This window comes from Nerophis ophidion, linkage group LG05 (genome assembly GCF_033978795.1).
Source record: "Nerophis ophidion isolate RoL-2023_Sa linkage group LG05, RoL_Noph_v1.0, whole genome shotgun sequence".
Taxonomy (NCBI): Eukaryota; Metazoa; Chordata; class Actinopteri; order Syngnathiformes; family Syngnathidae; genus Nerophis; species Nerophis ophidion.
In genome coordinates, this window is record NC_084615.1 from 24928932 (window position 1) to 24947983 (window position 19052).

The window sequence follows — 19052 nt, forward strand, 5'->3', positions numbered from 1 at the left end:
TTTCAACGTAATTGCAGTAAGTGCCATTGACTGTTTAACAATATCGATATTATTTCAACTAGTTCTTTAGTCTCTTTGTTTACATACAATTGTTTGAGCAAAACAAAGTTAATAACTACTGTACTATTTACTATTTCTCTAAAAATTCCTGGTTTTCACCAGAACTGGCAGACATCATTCATGAGCATAATAAGACATGGGATAAGCCAAGACAAAGTAATTCCTCCACTGATTCGTCAATTTTTTATACAGTTTTGAAATCAATGCACTTCGCTTATCAAAAAGACCAAATCAGAATATTTTTTTGTTCGTCACCAATGAAAACCTTAACATCCCACATCAATTTTGGAAATTGATCAAATCTCTGTCTGTGGGAAAAAAACACAGCAACTCTTCTCACAGTTGTACTTAAAGGCTTACTGAAATGAGATTTTCTTATTTAAACGGGGATAGCAGGTCCATTCTATGTTTCATACTTGATCATTTCGCGATATTGCCATATTTTTGCTGAAAGGATTTAGTAGAGAACATCAACGATAAAGTTCGCAACTTTTGGTCGCTAATAAAAAAGCCTTGCCTTTACCGGAAGTAGCAGACGATGTGCGCTTGACGTCACGGGTTGTAGGGCTCCTCACATTGTTTTTAATCATAGCCTCCAAAAGAAAGAATTATTCGGACCGAGAAAGCGACAATTTCCCCATTAATTTGAGCGAGGATGAAAGATTCGTGGATGAGAACGTTTAGAGTGAAGTACTAGAAAAAAGAAAAAGCGCCGACTCCAGGCGGCGGCAGGCGGCGTTTCAGATGTGATTAGACACATTTGCTAGGATAATTCTGGAAGATCCGTTATCTGCTTATTGTTTTAATAGTGTTTTAGTGAGTTTGTAAAGTCAAACCTGAAAGTCGGATGGCTGCGGTCAACGCAAGTGTCTGAGAGAAGCCGAGGAGCCAAGATCACAGCGGACTTTTTGAGCTGCAGGAGGAGGTCGTATAATTCGCCGAAGTCTCCGGTAAGAGCCGACTTAATATCACAATTTCCCATCCAACAACTTGCTGGTTGACGTAGAGAAACATTTTCGCTTGACTGCTCAGTGTTAAAGCTTCACAACAAAGAAACACCGGCTGTGTTTCGGTGCTAAAGGCAGCTGCAATCCACCACTTTCCACCAACAGCATTTTTTTTTATAGTCTCCATTATTAATTGAACAAATTGCAAAAGATTCAGCACCACAGATGTCCAAATTACTGTGGAATTATGCGATGAAAAGAGACGACTTTTAGCCGTGTGTGGTGCTGGACTAATATGTCCCCTCCAACCCGAGACGTCACGCACACGCGTCGTCATACGCGTCATCATTCCGCGGCGTTTTCAACAAGAAACTCAGCGGGAAATTTTAAATTGTAATTTAATTTGATATATAAACTATCAAACTGTGTGGTCGGTAGTAGTGGGTTTCAGTAGGCCTTTAATCAATCAGTGCCAGTTTATGATCAAACTGAAGACTTGAAATGTTTTAACCAGTATTTTTTTATCGTCTGGTTATCTATTTGACCCAAAAGGAATAAATATAAAGAATCCTTGTAGATGTTTTCTGGAGATCCTTTTAATTTTGCTGCTTTTACTTGAAGTGCATAAAGCTCAACAACATTAAACAACAGAAAGCCCCTTTGACCTGATTTGATTGAGCCTTATTTTTTCAAACTGGCAGTTGATTTTCTAGCAGAGCCTCTTTCAAATCTTTTTAATGTCAGTTCAGTGTTTCCCCCAGAAAATGTATCTCCGGCATGGGTGGTGGGGGTGGGATCGGGTGTAAGGATCGGTTTAACTCGGCCTGTCGCCATCACGTCTCCACCTCGTCGCTGCCACCACAGTCTGGGGCACAATAGACTACAGGCTGTGGTGAAGTAGGCCGGCTTCGTCAGCTGAAGAAGCCTACAATTTTTGGTTGTGTTTTCCGCTCCATATGCTGAATGGCGGTATACGATATATATCTCGATATTTTTTCAGTAAAGTAAAAAGAAAACAGTCCTAGTTACCTGAGAAACTAAGTATGTAATTATTATGCCACATGCTGACATATGCTCAACTCATCATGCTTCATTTATTGCAGCATTTGGGGAGCCTGTAATTGATTTTTATCATGCAAACGTTATATGTTTATCAACATGTGATAGCAGGGACCCTGCCATTCAAAACTAGGCTGCTACATTACTAATGATTAATGTAACTATAGCTGTAAAAAAAATAGTACAATCGCAATATGAGAGACTATTCATGCCTGAACACCATGGAGTTCATGTAGGCTTTATGATGCAGTTACATTATTATATCAACTATCCGAGACAGCTTCGGGAAACTCTAAATTTAAACATAATTTCCTTTTTTGCTGCTTCAACATAGCTCAATCAACACAGAAAAAGGTAAAGTGAAATAACAGACAGAGTTTTGCTGTCCGTGACACACACACACTCACATACCACAAAATGAGCTAATGTTATGTTAAAAGCTAATTAGCCTTCACCTCAAGGACTGCGAGCGAGCTGAGCTGCCGTTTATGTTTCTACAATGACAACGGGCTCATAGTGATGTTACTAGTAGTTGACTGGGAGGTGTTTATTGTAATTTGGGAGAGTCCGCTGCCTGATGCTTACCTGCTAAACACCTATCTGCTCATCACGACACTGGAGCACAGACTCCATGCGCTCTAAATACACACTGCTGATTGGCTGTTACCGCTCTGCGTGAAACCAATCAGATGGTTCTTTGGGTGGGGACTGCTGGGTGCTGCAGAGAGTACGGACAGAGACAGAAGCAGAACGAAGCGGAGCAGCTTGTAAAGACTTTATTTTAGCAACAAAGTGCTGCGGGAAACCCTGCAGTTAAAAACAAGGACATTCCACCAGTTTGGAAATCTGCTTTTGTCCTCCCTTTATTAAAGGGAGGTGATCCAGCAGTTCTTATAGGCCAATATCAAATTCCTGCGTCTTATCAAAGAAATCTTGAATCTCTTGTTTGTGATCAGTTGAAAGGGCTCCTCTATTCAAATTATAGTTTTTTTTTTATATCCATAAGACTTCAGATAAAAAAGCACAGCACTATCACTGCTACAACAAAGGTGGTAACTGATATGGCACGATTTGATAAAAAACAATGCTGTGCCATGCTTTTTATTGATCTCTCTAAAGCGTTTGACACAGCTATTTTAAACGCAGGTTGTTTCTCATTGGACTGTCAGAACATATGTTCGTTTGGTTTTCAAATTATTTAGCAAACCGGACCCAGTGTATTAAAATTCCTCTGTTAGGAATTTGTCACTGTTCAAGGATCTTTTTTCGGGCCCTGTTATTTATCTTGTACATCAATGATCTTGACCACAATTTCTCTGGTGCTAATGTGCATTTTTATGCTGATACAATTATTTATTGATTTAGATCACCTCTTGAACAGGCTGTTAATTCCCAGTAGAAAGCCTTTTTTGCTGCGCAGATTTCATTTATTTACGTAAAACTGGTTCTCAATGCTGACAAGACGAACTTACCGTATTTCCTTGAATTGCCGCCGGGGCGCTAATTAATTTAAAACCTCTTCTCACTCCTGCGCTTACCAAAGGCATGCGATAAAAGTAAGCATGCGCTAATTATTTTAAAACCTCTTCTCACTACGGCACTTACCAAAGGCATGCAGTAAAAATTTGAGTGTGATGTGCGATTTTAAAGTACCGGTATTGAAATCAGCCTCCTCCATTTTGAAAATGATGACAGGGGAAGTGTCACACATTTCGTCACGAGTTTGACCCGGCGGTAATACTAAGCATGCGCTAATTATTTTGCGAAGCGGGTTTGACCCGGCAGTAATTCAAGGCAGGCGCATACTATATGCCCTGTGGCCATTCAAGGAAATACGGTATGCTCTTTTTGAATCATTAGAAGGTGCCTCAAACTCCCCCTGTCGTGTGTACTCTTGAAGGGAATATCATAGGAGTGGTGCATAAATATAAGTACCTTGGTGTTTTAGTTGATGAATCCCTCACTTTTAAATTGTTTATTGATAAACTGGTGAAGAAACTAAACCTTAAATTGGGGGATTTCTTCCGTAATAAGAGGTTTTTCTTTTGGTGTAAAAATCGCCTTGCTACGCTACATTTTTATCTGTGCTAGATTATGGTGATCTTTTTTATATGAATGCTACTCGTTCCGGTCTTCAGATGGTCGATTTACCATGCTTCTTTGAGGTACATCACAAATTGTTGAGCCATATATAAATATAATGTACAGTCGTTTTAACTAAATTACTGTAAATCTAAAAACTGTTGTTTTTATGTTAAAATTATGGTGACTGAGCTGCCAGTTTTTGTATTTTTACCGTAAATCTACTGCAAATATTTTAAAGTGCATTAGTGTGAATAAAAAAAAACACTACTGTCATCTTTGTGGTAAAATTTTGGTGACTCAGCTGCCAGTTTTTTTTCACCGAAAATTCATCTGCAGCATTCTTGCAGTGCATTACTGTAAATTGAAAAACAGTACCACATTTGCTGCAAAATTCTGGTGAATTAGTTGCGACCTTTTTGCTGTTATATCCACGTTTCGTCGTTTTTACAGTGGCAAAATGGTACCAGTTATGATTCCACGGTAAACTTTGGTGACTACGCTGCCAGGTCTTTACCGTAAAATCTATTAGCTTTTTTACAGTGTAGACTTGCAGACATGCCATCAATGATTGTCGGGCTAGAAAGAGGTCAGTATGGATATATATTACATTTAGTAGCCACCCTTTTGGCGAGCCAAACGAAATGATGCTGAGGGCCAAACTTGGCCATCACTGCTATAGACTCTTATTACTGATAATCTACTTATTAATTTCCTTCCTGTTAATAGTTGCTTACTTTGTTTTGCAACGCGCTTTCACCCTGACTTTTTATAGTTGACTAAGCACTTACTTCTTGGTGTTGGTTGAAGCTCGCTTGTTGTTAACTTAGGGGAGATGCTTCACACTGTGTATGGACTAGGGCTAGCCACACATCAGTAGTGAGAGCAAATTTACTCTGGGTGGGTTTGTCAGTCTGTACTGCTTGGAATATCTGCTCATACTTCCTCTCCATCAGTTTGGTAATATGGTTCCTCGAGGGAACCATGTAAACCAGGGTTGAGGACGTGACTCATTTGTCTAAAACCTTCATCCTCCACCATTTATTCTGGCCTCATGTCAATTAGCAGCATATTCAGGTAGCATCAGTCAAAGCAGCCACTTGCTGTGGTGTGCAGACCTTCATTTGTACCAAGTCTATAATGCTGCCTTGTTTCTTTCTGAAATGAGAGAAACCATATTATGAACGTACATAGTAGCATCATTTACATGTAACTGAATACACACCCAGTTGATTTAATTAATAATTTCTGACGTAAAAGGCGAATACGCCACCACGTTAAAAAAAACAGCAAAATTAAATAAATGGACTTTGGAGTTGCAGAATACACCAATAATAACACAAAAATGTAACTCATAAGATCAGAACTGGGTCAGATATTGTACATGTTTCCGTTGTGAATAATAAATGATTCATTTCAGGCTGCCTCTGAATAATCGCATGAAATATTCCAGCACCGTCATAACGTTTAGTTATACTAAAGTGTCACTCAAATCTAAATAGATTTATATGGCTTTTTGGGTCCTGGCTACATCGATCCATTATGAAACAAACCTGAGATATATCCGTCTGTTTTTTTTATTTCCTAATTGTTAAACGCGCATTATCACTCTTAAATGTCAAATGTGCCCGAGACACATTATCAGCCCCGCGTTGCAACAAAGACATAACGTTAACGTTACTCACAATAAAGAGCTGCCGTGCTTAACTCATTAATGCCTGTTGCCACTCATAACAACGCAGAAAATGAAGTCGTCCATTCTCCAACACGTTCCTAACACTCTGAAAGTTAATACATAACAGTTGCTGCAGCATTGCCTTAAAAGAAAATTTCGGACACAACGTATCAATTAATCCGGACTCTGGACTTAACATTACGTACCGTGAGTTCTTCCCTTCATCCATGGCTCCCACATGGCTCCGCTTCAGGTGCGCCTGAAGCGACGTCCTTCCATGCCACGCGATGCCCATGCTGCACATTTTGCAGGAAACTGTCTTCTTTGAAGCCTTTAAAGTAAAGTGTTCCGACACTTTGGACGACTTAGGTCATACACTTTTCTCCATTGAAGCATTAACCTCAAGATGCTTCTGCGCTGAACTATCGCTCCTGTTTTCCTCTGCCATTTTTCGAATGCAAAGGATACGGCGTGGTCACGTGAGCTGCACATGACACATCATTGGCTGGCTCACTGCCACCACATGAGGCGAGCCTTGGCGCCACCCTGGCGCTGTTTTGTACTCAGTTTGATTATTGTTTCTGAGCTGTTTGTAAATGTTGCAGTTTCTGAATAAAGGTTGGGGGGGGGAAAGGGCCTCAGCGCATGCGCATTGCATACATCCAACGAATCAATGACTAAATTAATCGCCAACTAGGGATGATACTCGAAACCGGTTTTCCCGGTTGTTCGATAAGAAAAGAACCGAGTCCTCGGACTCGAAGCCCTTTTTGATAACCTGTACCCGTTATCGAGACCACTATAGTAAAGAAAAAGAGTTGGTTCTTTATTCGAATCCGTCCCGACCAGAAATGCTCCGTGAAACATCAAAAGAAACAACGTCTCGTAGCTCAGTCATTAGGCGCAGATAGCGAAAGCAGGAAAACAACGGACGGGAAAAAGCGCTCCAAGGTGTAATTAAGTTCAAAACAAAAGACATAATTCAATGAATAACTTTACTGAGATTTGAGCAGGGTACAAACACATGACCAACACTTTTACGACCAACCGGAAACATAGCAACCAAGCTAGCAACGCACCTCCTTTACGGCAGCTATCGCAACGTTCTTCCCCCTTTTTTAACTTTTGTTTTTTTTTCCTTGTAATCAAAGCAAAATCACACTGTATATGTGTTGTCAGTCTAATTATAAATAATGCAGATGAGGCGTGTTGGCTGAGTTTACTGCCAGGTGACGACATGCAACAACACTTTTCAGGGCTACCGCGCATGCTCGTCACTCCCGTTGCATGCTGGGTAGTGTAGTTGTTATTTTCCCTAGGTCATAAAGAAATAATGTTAACTCAATAAAGTGTATTTCTTTTTTTAGCTTTAACTTTTCATATTCTAGCATTGTAACCACATTTGCAAACAACTTTTTCATCATAGAATTTTCTTTCAATAAAGAAATAAAGTGCAAAAATGTCAAAGCATCATAACAAACTGTTATGTCAAATAGTAGCAGAAGTGCACTTTTTAGAGAGCTGTATTATTTTCAGTTTTGTGCCCAAGGGATTGATTTTATTTAACACTATATTATTATTTATACACCTATAGTGATCACAGAGACAGGTTGTTTTTGTGTTACTGTATATATTTGTTTTTCTGAAAATATACTTTGGGTAACAACAGTCAATATTTATTTATTTTATTAGATTTTTTTAGGGGTGTAACAGTCAATATTTATTAATTTTATTTTTTTCTTATATAATAAAAGTGAGCTTTTGTTAAACCAAATATTGTTGTTTTTTTTCCTGGTACAACAACCTATCTGGACTCGATAAGAGAATCGATAAGGAATCTGTTCGATAAGAGGATTCGATAATAGGCTCGAACTCGATCATTTCTTATCAAACATCATCCCTATCGCCAACTATTTTTATAATCGATTTTAATCAATTAGTTGTTGCAGCCCAAGTATGGACATACACAATTAACCAGTAGCTTGTCAGACAGGCAACTAAAAATATATGCAGTGTCGCCCAGAGAGAATTGGCATTTGTGATCAACATCAAAAGAAATTAACCGGCCATGGCGATCATGTCTACAAAGTTGTTGTTTTTTCTTCTTGCTTTCAATGTTGCTGTAACAAACAGTTTAGGGTGTCCCAAGTTACCAGAGAAATGTTAGGTAAGGAGGAGGGGTTTTGTCCCTCCAGAGTTCCCATAGGGCTGTGAAAAAAAGGTGGGTTGTTGAACAGAGTGAGGATTTGAGAGGTGTAAAGGAGAGAACATTAAAGAAGTGGTGGAGACCGGACCTGCTCTCATGACACCCCTTTATTATTTTATTATATAAGTACACAGAATATGCAAACCCAGGACATCCGATGGTGGTGTGAGCAGGGTAGAGCGTGTCGGACCCGTCTGTGCCCTTAACGTTCCCGTGGGCGGGTCCCAGATTTGTCGCCCCATCCGGAGGGTGGTCATAGACATTCGGAGTGGCCCAGAATTTCCCTTGGGGTGTCCCAGGTTTGTCGGCCCCTCCGGAGGGTGGTCATGGATGTTGTGGATGTGGCCCGGTGGTTCCCATGGGGAGCGTAGGGTGTTTCCCCTTCAATTAGACTCTGCCAGTTGCTTGAAATACAAAAAAAAAAAAAAGGACGTGCACCACTGCCTATTAACCCCAAGTCTGATGGCATGATGGAGCGTCATAATCGAACTATCTCACAATCGTACTATCTCGCAGGGGGTGACTGGGGTAACCTCCTGCGCACAATCGGACTATCTCGCTGGGGGTAACCTCCTGCGCACAATCGGACTATCTCGCAGGGGGTCACTGGGGTAACCTCCTGCGCACAATCGGACTATCTCGCTGGGGGTTCCTACGCACAATCGGACTATCTCGCTGGGGGTAACCTCCTACGCACAATCGGTCTATCTCACTGGGGGCAACCTCCTCCGCATAATTGAACTATCGCACTCGGGGCGATTGGAGCGACCTCGTTTGCCGCATCTGCGAGTTTTTGCATGTTTTGAGGGGCCAGTGTGCTAGCCTATGCAATACGGTGTGGATCAGTAAAAAATATTGTTGGTTTGTTGTGTGCATTAAGATGGTGAATTTTTTTTCTCTGTTCTATTTCCCCTTGTTTGTTACCTATTTTGTTTGTAATGAAACGGGGACTTTTCTAATTTAGGGGGGACGTATGTAACAAACAGTTCAGGGTGTCCCAAGTTACCAGAGAAATGTTAGGTAAGGTGGAGTTTTGTCCCTCCAGAGTTCCCGTAGGGCTGTGACGTAAGAGGTCTATTAAAAAGGTGGGTTGTTGAAGAGAGTGAGGATTCGAGAGGTGTAAAGGAGAGAACATTAAAGAAGTGGTGGAGACCGGACCTGCTCACATGACTCCCCTTTATTATTTTATTATATAAGTACAAAGAATATGCAAACCCAGGACACTCGGCTACATTGTCTTTCCTCCTAGTCAGTGGTCACTGCTAACATTGCTAACATCTTGGCACTTGACCCAAGCATTATTTCACACAGGAGAAGACTTCATGCAATAATATGGCTGCCTTGTCTTTCAGTGCTCAACGAAGGGAGGGTGAAGCATTATATCATAAGAAGAACTGAAGTGGGGCACTACTTTGTCTCGAGGACAAAAATCTTTGAAACTCTAAAGATGTTAGTGCAACACTACTCGAAACAAGCAGATGGGCTCTGTGTACGTCTGGGAGAACCATGCAAAAAGGTAACTTTTATTTTTTTAAATGTTTGAGCGTTTTCTGTCCTAAATGTTTATTAAGACTTTCTCTTAATGAAAGCCTATAATTGAAACCTGAAATGAGTCTCTTTTTTTGTTTTGTAGATTGAAGCTCCGCAGACTATTGGCCTGTCCTATAACACTGTGGACCAATGGGAGATAGATCGTAAGTCCATCAAGCTGCTGCATAAACTGGGGGCAGGTCAGTTTGGAGAAGTCTATGAGGGCCTTTGGAATGACACCACATCAGTTGCAGTGAAGACACTCAAACCTGGTGAGCAGCATCTAATTTAAAATCTGTTTAAAATATCTTCTTAAAGCCACATTCTCAAATTCCACATCTTAGTACGATATTTTTTCAATACCATATATTTACTTTAAGATACAGATTTTTTTAAAATAAATTGGGGATAGAGGAAGGATGTGGGACTTGGAAATTAGATAGCAACAATGAGATAGGCGCCAGCGCCCCCCGCAACCCCAAAAGGGAATAAGCGGTAGAAAATGGATGGATGGAAGTTCTAAAGGTCTGGCTGTACAGTAGACTCATAATAAATTCATAAAAGAAGCAAACTTCAAGGTAACCCCTCCCCCCTCAACCTCCTCATGCTCTCCCAGGGAGAGCATGTTCCAAATTCCAAGCTGCTGTTTTGAGGAATGTTAAAAAATTAATGCACTTTGTGACTTCAATAATAAATATGTCAGTGCTATGTTGGCATTTTTTTCCACAACTTGAGTTGATTTATTTTGGAAAAACCTTGTTACATTGTTTAATGCATCCAGCTGGGCATCACAACAAAATTAGGCATAATATTGTGTTAATTCCACGACTGTATATATCTGTATCGGTTGATATCGGTATCGGTAATTAAGAGTTGGACAATATCAGGATATCGGCAAAATAGCCATTATCGGACATCCTTAATGTAATGTAGCGGGGAAAAAGCTCAAAATTGAGTAGTAATGCCGAATAATATTTAATATACTGTAATATAATCTAATATTACACGTTGTCACTTGTAAGACACAACTGACACTAAGTATTGGCTTTAAATAAATATGTTTGTTTTATTATTAAAATTTTAAAAAAGGAAATATATATCCGGGCAGCACAGTGTCAGAGGGGTTAGTGCATTTGCCTCACAATACGAAGGTCCTGAGTAGTCCTGGGTTCAATCCCGGGCTCGAGATCTTTCTCTGTGGAGTTTGCATTTCCTCCCCGTGACTGCGTGGGTTCCGTCCGGGTACTCCGGCTTCCTCCCATCTCCAAAGACATGCTCCTGGGGATAGGTTGATTGGCAACACTAAATTGGCCCTAGTGTGTGAATGTGAGTGTGAATTTTGTCTGTCTATCTGTGTTGGCCCTGTGATAAGATGGCGACTTGTCCAGGGTGTACGCCGCCTTCCACCCGATTGTAGCTGAGATGGGCACCAGCTCCCCCCACAACCCCAAAGGGAAGAAGCGGTAAAAAATGGATGGATGGATGGATATATATATCCGATGTCCACCGCATACCTTGACTTTTCAGTGTACGTGACCATTGGTGGAAAAAATTTGAACCCCCGATTTATTGGAATCAAAATTACAGATTTTTCTCATATTATGTTTTTTTTCTCTTTTTTTTTTTGTTAAATGGTCTTGATGTTTTTTTTCGGAAGATGTGTTTTCATGCTCCACAATCCAAGTAACTATTGTAATAATCCACCTGTCTCAATTGGAATGGAATTTTGATCCAAACGTGTCAAAAATATTCCCAATAGCAGGTTTACATGAAACATTTTTTTATTCCGGTTAGGCTTTCAATCCGATTAAATGTTTCCATGTGCACATAGCTGTTGTTCTTAGAACTGAACACATGCTTAAACAAAAAAAAGCTTCCACGGAGTTGCAATTATCCAGCCTGGAGGTCGGAAAAGCACTAGTTTTGGACTCGTTTCATAGTATCAGCACGTGTTGTACAATTTTGTATTTGTTAAAGTGAAACATGCTGGTCTTGATACTTGTATTTGGAAATGAAAAAGATAGCTACTAATCAAGTATAATACCAAGTAGGGCTGGGCGATATATCGATATGTACGATATATCGCAGGTTTGTCTCTGTGCGATATAGAAAATGACTATATCGTAATATTCGATTATATGTTCTCACACCGTTGCTTTAAGCTGCGTGCATTACATTACTGGCGTGTCTCACTCCTTCTCGTCTGTCCTTCTCACAGAGACGTAAAATAAGCCCGCCTTCTTACATACGTCACATACTGTCGCGCATGTAGCGTAACATGCTCTCGCCTCAGCTAACGTTAGCATGGCTAGTCAAGTTGCATTTAGCTGCGTGCATCACACAACAGGCGTTTCTCACTCCTCGGCTCACATTCTCACAGAGACGGAAAACAAGCCCACCTTCTTACATACGTCACATACTCTCGCGAGTCTAGCGTCATAGCTCTCGCCGATCAGAGTAGCAGCATGGCTAACATTAGCTGAGGCAGGTCGAGCGAGCGGAGCTTGTGACAATACAAGAGAGAGATGGTGCGAAACTTATCACAAATAAATAATAAATGCCCAACATAAAGAGCAGAGGGTCCATCATCTGGCGGTGGTTTGGCTCCAAGTGGGAAGATATTCAGCAGACAACAGCAATATGCTGTTCAATGTATATACTATGATGATTAACCTTTGTGATGACTGTATTATGCTGATAGTATATATTTGTACCATGAATTGATTAACGTGGACCCCGACTTAAACAAGTGGAAAAACTTATTGGGGTGTTACCATTTAGTGGTCAATTGTACGGAATATGTACTGTACTGTGCAATCTACTAATGAAAGTATCAATCAATCAACACAAAGTATGCAGCAGAAGTGTTACTACAAAAAGGTAGCAACACTATTAATTTGTTCTTTCATTTAAAAAGTCACCCATGAGAGAATGAAGAGTATTTAATGAATACAGTTTTGGTTAATTGACTTAGTTGTGATTTCCCTCTCTGCATGAAAATTTAAAATGAGCATATATATATTGATGCAGTATGAAGAAAAATGTTTTAAGGTTGACACATAGAATCATCATACTGCTGTGATTATATGCATCAAGTGTTCATTCAAGGCCAAGGCAAAATATCGTAATATATATCGTATATCCCAATATGGCATAAAAATATTGCGATATTAATAAAAGCCATTATCGCCCAGCCCTAATACCAAGGTTCCTAACTTTGTTTTTGGAAGCAAGCGAAAACCATCTCGAACGTAGATCATTAGAGACCTAAGACACTTTTTTTTACCAAAAGTTTAGGAACTTTAGGTTCCTGGAACATTTAGTTCCTGGAACTATAGATTCCTTTTAGAAGTATGTGGTTTGTGTTTCCACCGCATTTCACAGTTAAGGGTAGTTCATACAAATATGGCTTTGGACGTATGGAGGAGTGGTTTAGTATATTTCTACACAGATAAACGATATGATTTAAAAATAAAGTGCACCAAATTGTTCATAAAAAGTCAGCATTTTGAAGCTCATAATGTAAACAAAAGGTAACCAGTGTTAGGAAAGTACTTTTGAAAAGTAATTTATTATTAGAGACGTCCGTTAGTGGCTTTTTTGCCGATATCCGATATTCAGGTATTGTGTAAGTCTTATGTACCGATTCCGATATCAACAGATATCGAGATATATACAGTCGTGGAATTAACACATTATTATGCCTAATTTTGTTGTGATGCATTAAACAATGTTACAAGGTTTTCCAAAATAAATCAACTCAAGTTATGGGAAAATTTGCCAACATGGCACTGCCATACTCCTCTCTGAGCTGCCACCTTATCGTGGTAGAGGAGTTTGCGTGTCCCAATGATCCTGGGAGCTATGTTGTCCGGGGGCTTTATGCCCCCTGGTAGGGTCTCCCAAGGCAAACAGGTTCTAGGTGAGGGATCAGACAAAGAGCAGCTCGAAGACCTCTATGAAGAAGATAAAACATGGACCCAGATTTCCCTCGCCCGGACGCGGGTCACCGGGGCCCCCCTCTGGAGCCAAGCCCGGAGGTGGGGCACGATGGCGAGCGCCTGGTGGCCGGGCCTGTTCCCATGGGGCCCGGCCGGGCACAGCCCGAAGAGGCAACGTGGGTCACCCCTCCAATGGGCTCACCACCCACAGCAGGGGCCATAGAGGTCGGGTGCAATGTGAGCTGGGCGGCAACCGAAGGCAGGGCACTTGGCGGTCCGATCCTCGGCTACAGAAGCTAGCTCTTGGGACGTGGAACGTCACCTCACTGGGGGGGAAAGAGCCTGAGCTAGTGTGCGAAGTGGAGAAGTTCCGGCTGGTTATAGTCGGACTCACTTCGACGCACAGCAAGGGCTCTGGAACCACTTCTCTCGAGAGGGACTGGACCCTCTTCCACTCTGGCGTTGCCGACAGTGAGAGGCGACGGGCTGGTTTGGCAATTCTGGTTCCCCCCGGCTTAAAGCCTGCACGTTGGAGTTCAACCCAGTGGACGAAAGGGTAGCCTCCCTCTGCCTTCAGGTGGGGGGACGGGTCCTGACTGTTGTTTGTGCTTACGCACCAAACGGCAGTTCAGAGTACCCACCCTTTTTGGGTACACTCGAGGGAGTACTGGAAAGTGCTCCCCCGGGTGATTCCCTTATCCTACTGGGGGATTTCAACGCTCATGTTGGCAACGACAGTGAAACCTGGAGAGGCGTGATTGGGAAGAATGGCCGTCCGGATCTGAACCAGAGTGGTGTTTTGTTATTGGACTTTTGTGCTCGTCACAATTAGTCCATTACAAACACCATGTTCAAACATAAGGGTGTCCATATGTGCACTTGGCACCAGGACACCCTAGGCCGCAGTTCCATGATCGACTTTGTAGTTGTGTCATCGGATTTACGGCCTTATGTTTTGGACACTCGAGTGAAGAGAGGGGCGGAGCTTTCTACCGATCACCACCTGGTGGTGAGTTGGCTGCGATGGTGGGGGAGGATGCCGGACCGACCTGGCAGGCCCAAACGCATTGTGAGGGTCTGCTGGGAACGTCTGGCAGAGTCTCCTGTCAGAGAAAGTTTCAATTCCCACCTCCGGAAGAACTTCGAACATGTCACGAGGGAGGTGCTGGACATTGAGTCCGAGTGGACCATGTTCCGCACCTCTATTGTCGAAGCGGCTAATCGGAGCTGTGGCCACAAGGTAGTTGGTGCCTGTCGGGGCGGAAATCCTAAAACCCCTTGGTGGACACCAGCGGTGAGGGATGCCGTCAGCTGAAGAAGGAGTCCTATTGGGTCCTTTTGGCTCATAGGACTCCGGAGGCAGTGGACAGGTACCGACAGGCCAAGCGGTGTGCGGCTTCAGCGGTCGCTGAGGCAAAAACTCGGACATGGGAGGATTGCGGGGAAGCCATGGAAAACGACTTCCGGACGGCTTCGAAGCGATTCTGGACCACCATACGCCGCCTCAGGAAGGGGAAGCAGTGCACTATCAACACCGTGTATGGTGTTCTGCTGACCTCAACTGCGGATGTTGTGGACAGGTGGAAGGAATACTTCGAAGACCTCCTCAATCCCACCAACACGTCTTCCTATGAGGAAGCAGTGCCTGGGGAATCTGTGGTGGACTCTCCTATTTCTGGGGCTGAGGTAGTTAAAAAGCTCCTCGGTGGCAAGGCCCCAGGGGTGGATGAGACCCGCCCGGAGTTCCTTAAGGCTCTGGATTCTGTGGGGCTGTTTTGGTTCGCAAGACTCTGCAGCATCGCGTGGACATCGGGGGCGGTACCTCTGGATTGGCAGACCGGGGTGGTGGTTCCTCTCTTTAAGAAGGGGGACCGGAGGGTGTGTTCCAACTATCGTGGGATCACACTCCTCAGCCTTCTCGGTAAGGTTTATTCAGGTGTACTGGAGAGGAGGCTACGCCGGATAGTCGAACCTCGGATCCAGGAGGAACAGTGTGGTTTTCGTCCTGGTCGTGGAACTGTGGACCAGCTCTATACTCTCGGCGGGGTTCTTGAGGGTGCATGGGAGTTTTGCCCAACCAGTCTACATGTGCTTTGTGGACTTGGAGAAGGCATTCGACCGTGTGCCTCGGGAAGTCCTGTGGGGAGTGCTCAGAGAGTATGGGGTATCGGACTGTGTTATTGTGGCGGTCCGCTCCCTGTACGATCAGTGCCAGAGCTTGGTCCGCATTGCCGGCAGTAAGTCGAACACATTTCCAGTGAGGGTTGGACTCCGCCAAGGCTGTCCTTTGTCACCGATTCTGTTCATAACTTTTATGGACAGAATTTCTAGGCGCAGTCAAGGCGTTGAGGGGTTCCGGTTTGGTGACCGCAGGATTAGGTCTCTGCTTTTTGCAGATGATGTGTTCCTGATGGCTTCATCTGACCGGGATCTTCAGCTCTCACTGGATCGGTTTGCAGCCGAGTGTGAAGCAACCTGAATGAGAATCAGCACCTCCAAGTCCGAGTCCATGGTTCTCTCCCGGAAAAGGGTGGAGTGCCATCTCCGGGTTGGGGCCCCTGCCCCAAGTGGAGGAGTTCAAGTACCTAGGAGTCTTGTTCACGAGTGGGGGAAGAGTGGATTGTGAGATCGACAGGCGGATCGGTGCGGCGTCTTCAGTAATGCGGACGTTGTACCGATCCGTTGTGGTGAAGAAGGAGCTGAGCCGGAAGGCAAAGCTCTCAATTTACCGGTCGATCTACGTTCCCATCCTCACCTATGGTCATGAGCTTTGGGTCATGACCGAAAGGATAAGATCACGGGTACAAGCGGCAGAAATGAGTTTCCCCCGCCGTGTGGCGGGGCTCTCCCTTAGAGAAAGGGTGAGAAGCTCTGCCATCCGGGAGGGGCTCAAAGTAAAGCCGCTGCTCCTGCACATCGAGAGGAGCCAGATGAGGTGATTCGGGCATCTGGTCAGGATGCCACCCGAACGTCTCCCAGGGAGGTGTTTAGGGCACGTCCAACCGGTATGAGGCCACGGGGAAGACCCAGGACACGTTGAGAAGACTACGTCTCTCGGCTGGCCTGGGAACACCTCGGGATCCCCCGGGAAGAGCTAGACGAAGTGGCTGGGGAAAGGGAAGTCTGGGCTTCCCTGCTTAGGCTGTTTCCCCCGCGACCCGAACTCGGATAAGCGGAAGAAGATGGATGGATGGATGGCACCGCCATATTTATTATTGAAGTTACAAAGTGCATTATTTTTTTTAACATGCCTCAAAACAGCAGTTTGGAATATTGGATATGCTCTCTCTGCGAAAGCATGAGGAGGTTGAAGGGGGTGGGGGGTGTTGAGGGGGGCGGGGAGGTATGAGGTAGCGGGCGGTGTATATTGTAGTGTCCCGGAAGAGTTAGTGCTGCAAGGGGTTCTGGGTATTTTTCTTGGTGGGAGTGGGAGGAGTCTTTGCAGATTTGGTGGGAGTGGGAGGAGTCTTTGCAGATTTTCTGAGCCCTGGTCAGGCAGCGGCTTTTTGCGAACACCTGGATAAGAGGAAGAGGAGTCCTGATGATCTTTATCGCCGTCCTCACCACTCTCTGGAGAGACTTTACAGAACCTGGAGGTTCTGCTTCGGAGGCTGCGGAATTTCTTTCTAGAGTACAGCAGTGAAAACAGTCCTTGGTTGGGGTGGGAGGAGTCTTTGCAGATTTTCTGAGCCCTGGTCAGGCAGTGGCTTTTTGCGATCTCCTGGATAGGAGGAAGAAGAGTCCTGATGATCTTTTCCGCTGTCCTCACCACTCTCTGGAGAGACTTCCAGTCTGAGGCATTGCAGGCTCCAGTCCAGACAGAGATGCTATGGGTCAGCAGGCTCTCTATAGTGCCTCTGTAGAATGTGGTGAGAATGGGGGAAAGGGAGCTGTGCTCTTTTCATCCGACGCAAAAAGTGCATGCGCTGCTGAGCTCTTTACAAGAGCTCCGGTGTGTAGGGACCAGGTTATATTGTCAGTTATCTGCACGCACCCCCAAAACTTGGTACTGCTTACCATCTCCACCGCTGTGCCGTTGATTTAGAGTGGAGCGTGGCTGGGCTGGTGCTTCCTGAAGTCAACGAGGATCTCCTTGGTCTTGTTGACATTCAGGACCAGGTTGTTGGTTCTGCACCAGTCAACCAGATACAGATACAGGAAGCGGACCGCCACAATCAGACAGTCCGATACGGCATACTGTCTGAGCACTCCCCATAGGACTTCCCGAGGGACACGGTCAAATTCTCCAGGACCACAAAGCACATGTAGACTGGTTGGGCAAACTCCCATGCACCCTCAAGGACCATGCCGAGAGTATAGAGCTGATCCACAGTTCCACGACCAGGATCTCATCCAGTTTCGGGGCCTTGCCACCAATGAGCTTTTTGACTATCTCAGCAACCTCAGCCCCAGAAATAGGAGAGCCCACCACAGATTCCCCAGGCACTGCTTCCTCATAGGAAGACGTGTTGGTGGGATTCAGGAGGTCTTCGAATTATTCCCTCCACAGATCCACAATATCCGCTGTCGAGGTCAGCAGAACACCATCCTCACCATACACAGTGTTGACAGTGCACTGCTTCCCCTTCCTGAGGCGGCGGTAGTGGTCCAGAAGTCGTTTTCCATGGCTTCCCCAAACTCCTCCCATGTCATAGTTTTTGCGACCACTGAAGCCACACATCGCTTGGCCTGTCGGTACCTGTCCACTCCCACTGGAGTCCTATGAGCCAAAAGAACTCAATAGGACTCTTTCTTCAGCTTGACGGCCTCCCTCAACGGCGGTGTCCACCAACGGTTTCTAGGGTTTCCGCCACGACAGGCACCAATCACCTTCCGGCCACAGCTCCAATTCCACCGCCTCGACAATAGAGGTGCGGAATCTGGTCCACTCGGACTCAATGTCCAGCACCTCCCTCGTGACATGTTGAAAGTTCTTCCGGAGGTGGGAATTGAAACTCTCTCAAGGGAGACTCTGATAGACGTTCCCAGTAGACCCTCAACCTGCGTTTGGTCCTGCCAGGTCTGTCTGGCATCTTTCCCCGCCATAGCAGCCAACTCACTACCAGGTGGTGATCCTTAGAAAGCTCTGTACCTCTGTTCGACCGAGTGTCCAAAACATGAGGCTGCAAATCCGATGACAACTACAAAATCGATCATGGAACTGTGGCATAGGGTGTCCTGCTGCCAAGTGCACATATGGACACTCTTATGTTTGAACATGGTGTTTGATATGGACAATCTGTGACAGACAGTTGCGATAGATCATGATCATCAGTTGATCTATCGCAACTGATCATGAGTTGTTGTCAGTAAAGCCTTCTAGATGGCCTCACATTGAATGTGATGTTTAGGCGTCCTGTGATCGGATATTCATCGGGACCGTTATCGGATGAATTTGAGAACAAGTGGAGTTGATAGACAGTTGCGATAGCCAATCAGATCACAAGTTGTTGACAGTAGCCTATCCAAGTAGCCTGATGTTGAGACTGTAATTGGGTACTCACTTGTCATTCTAAAGTGAGTATGCATTCACAAGTTTCAATTTAGCAGGA

General features: G+C 44.2%; 1 protein-coding gene across 1 annotated transcript in view; it reads left to right on the top strand.

Annotated features, from left to right (window-relative positions):
- Positions 1–19052, top strand: part of frk (fyn-related Src family tyrosine kinase) — a 63652-nt gene that overhangs the window by 28798 nt on the left and 15802 nt on the right. The window contains exons 3-4 of the mRNA XM_061900368.1: positions 9382–9545; positions 9663–9831. Of these exons, the coding sequence (XP_061756352.1) occupies positions 9382–9545; positions 9663–9831 (333 nt within the window). The remainder of the gene's footprint in view (positions 1–9381; positions 9546–9662; positions 9832–19052) is intronic.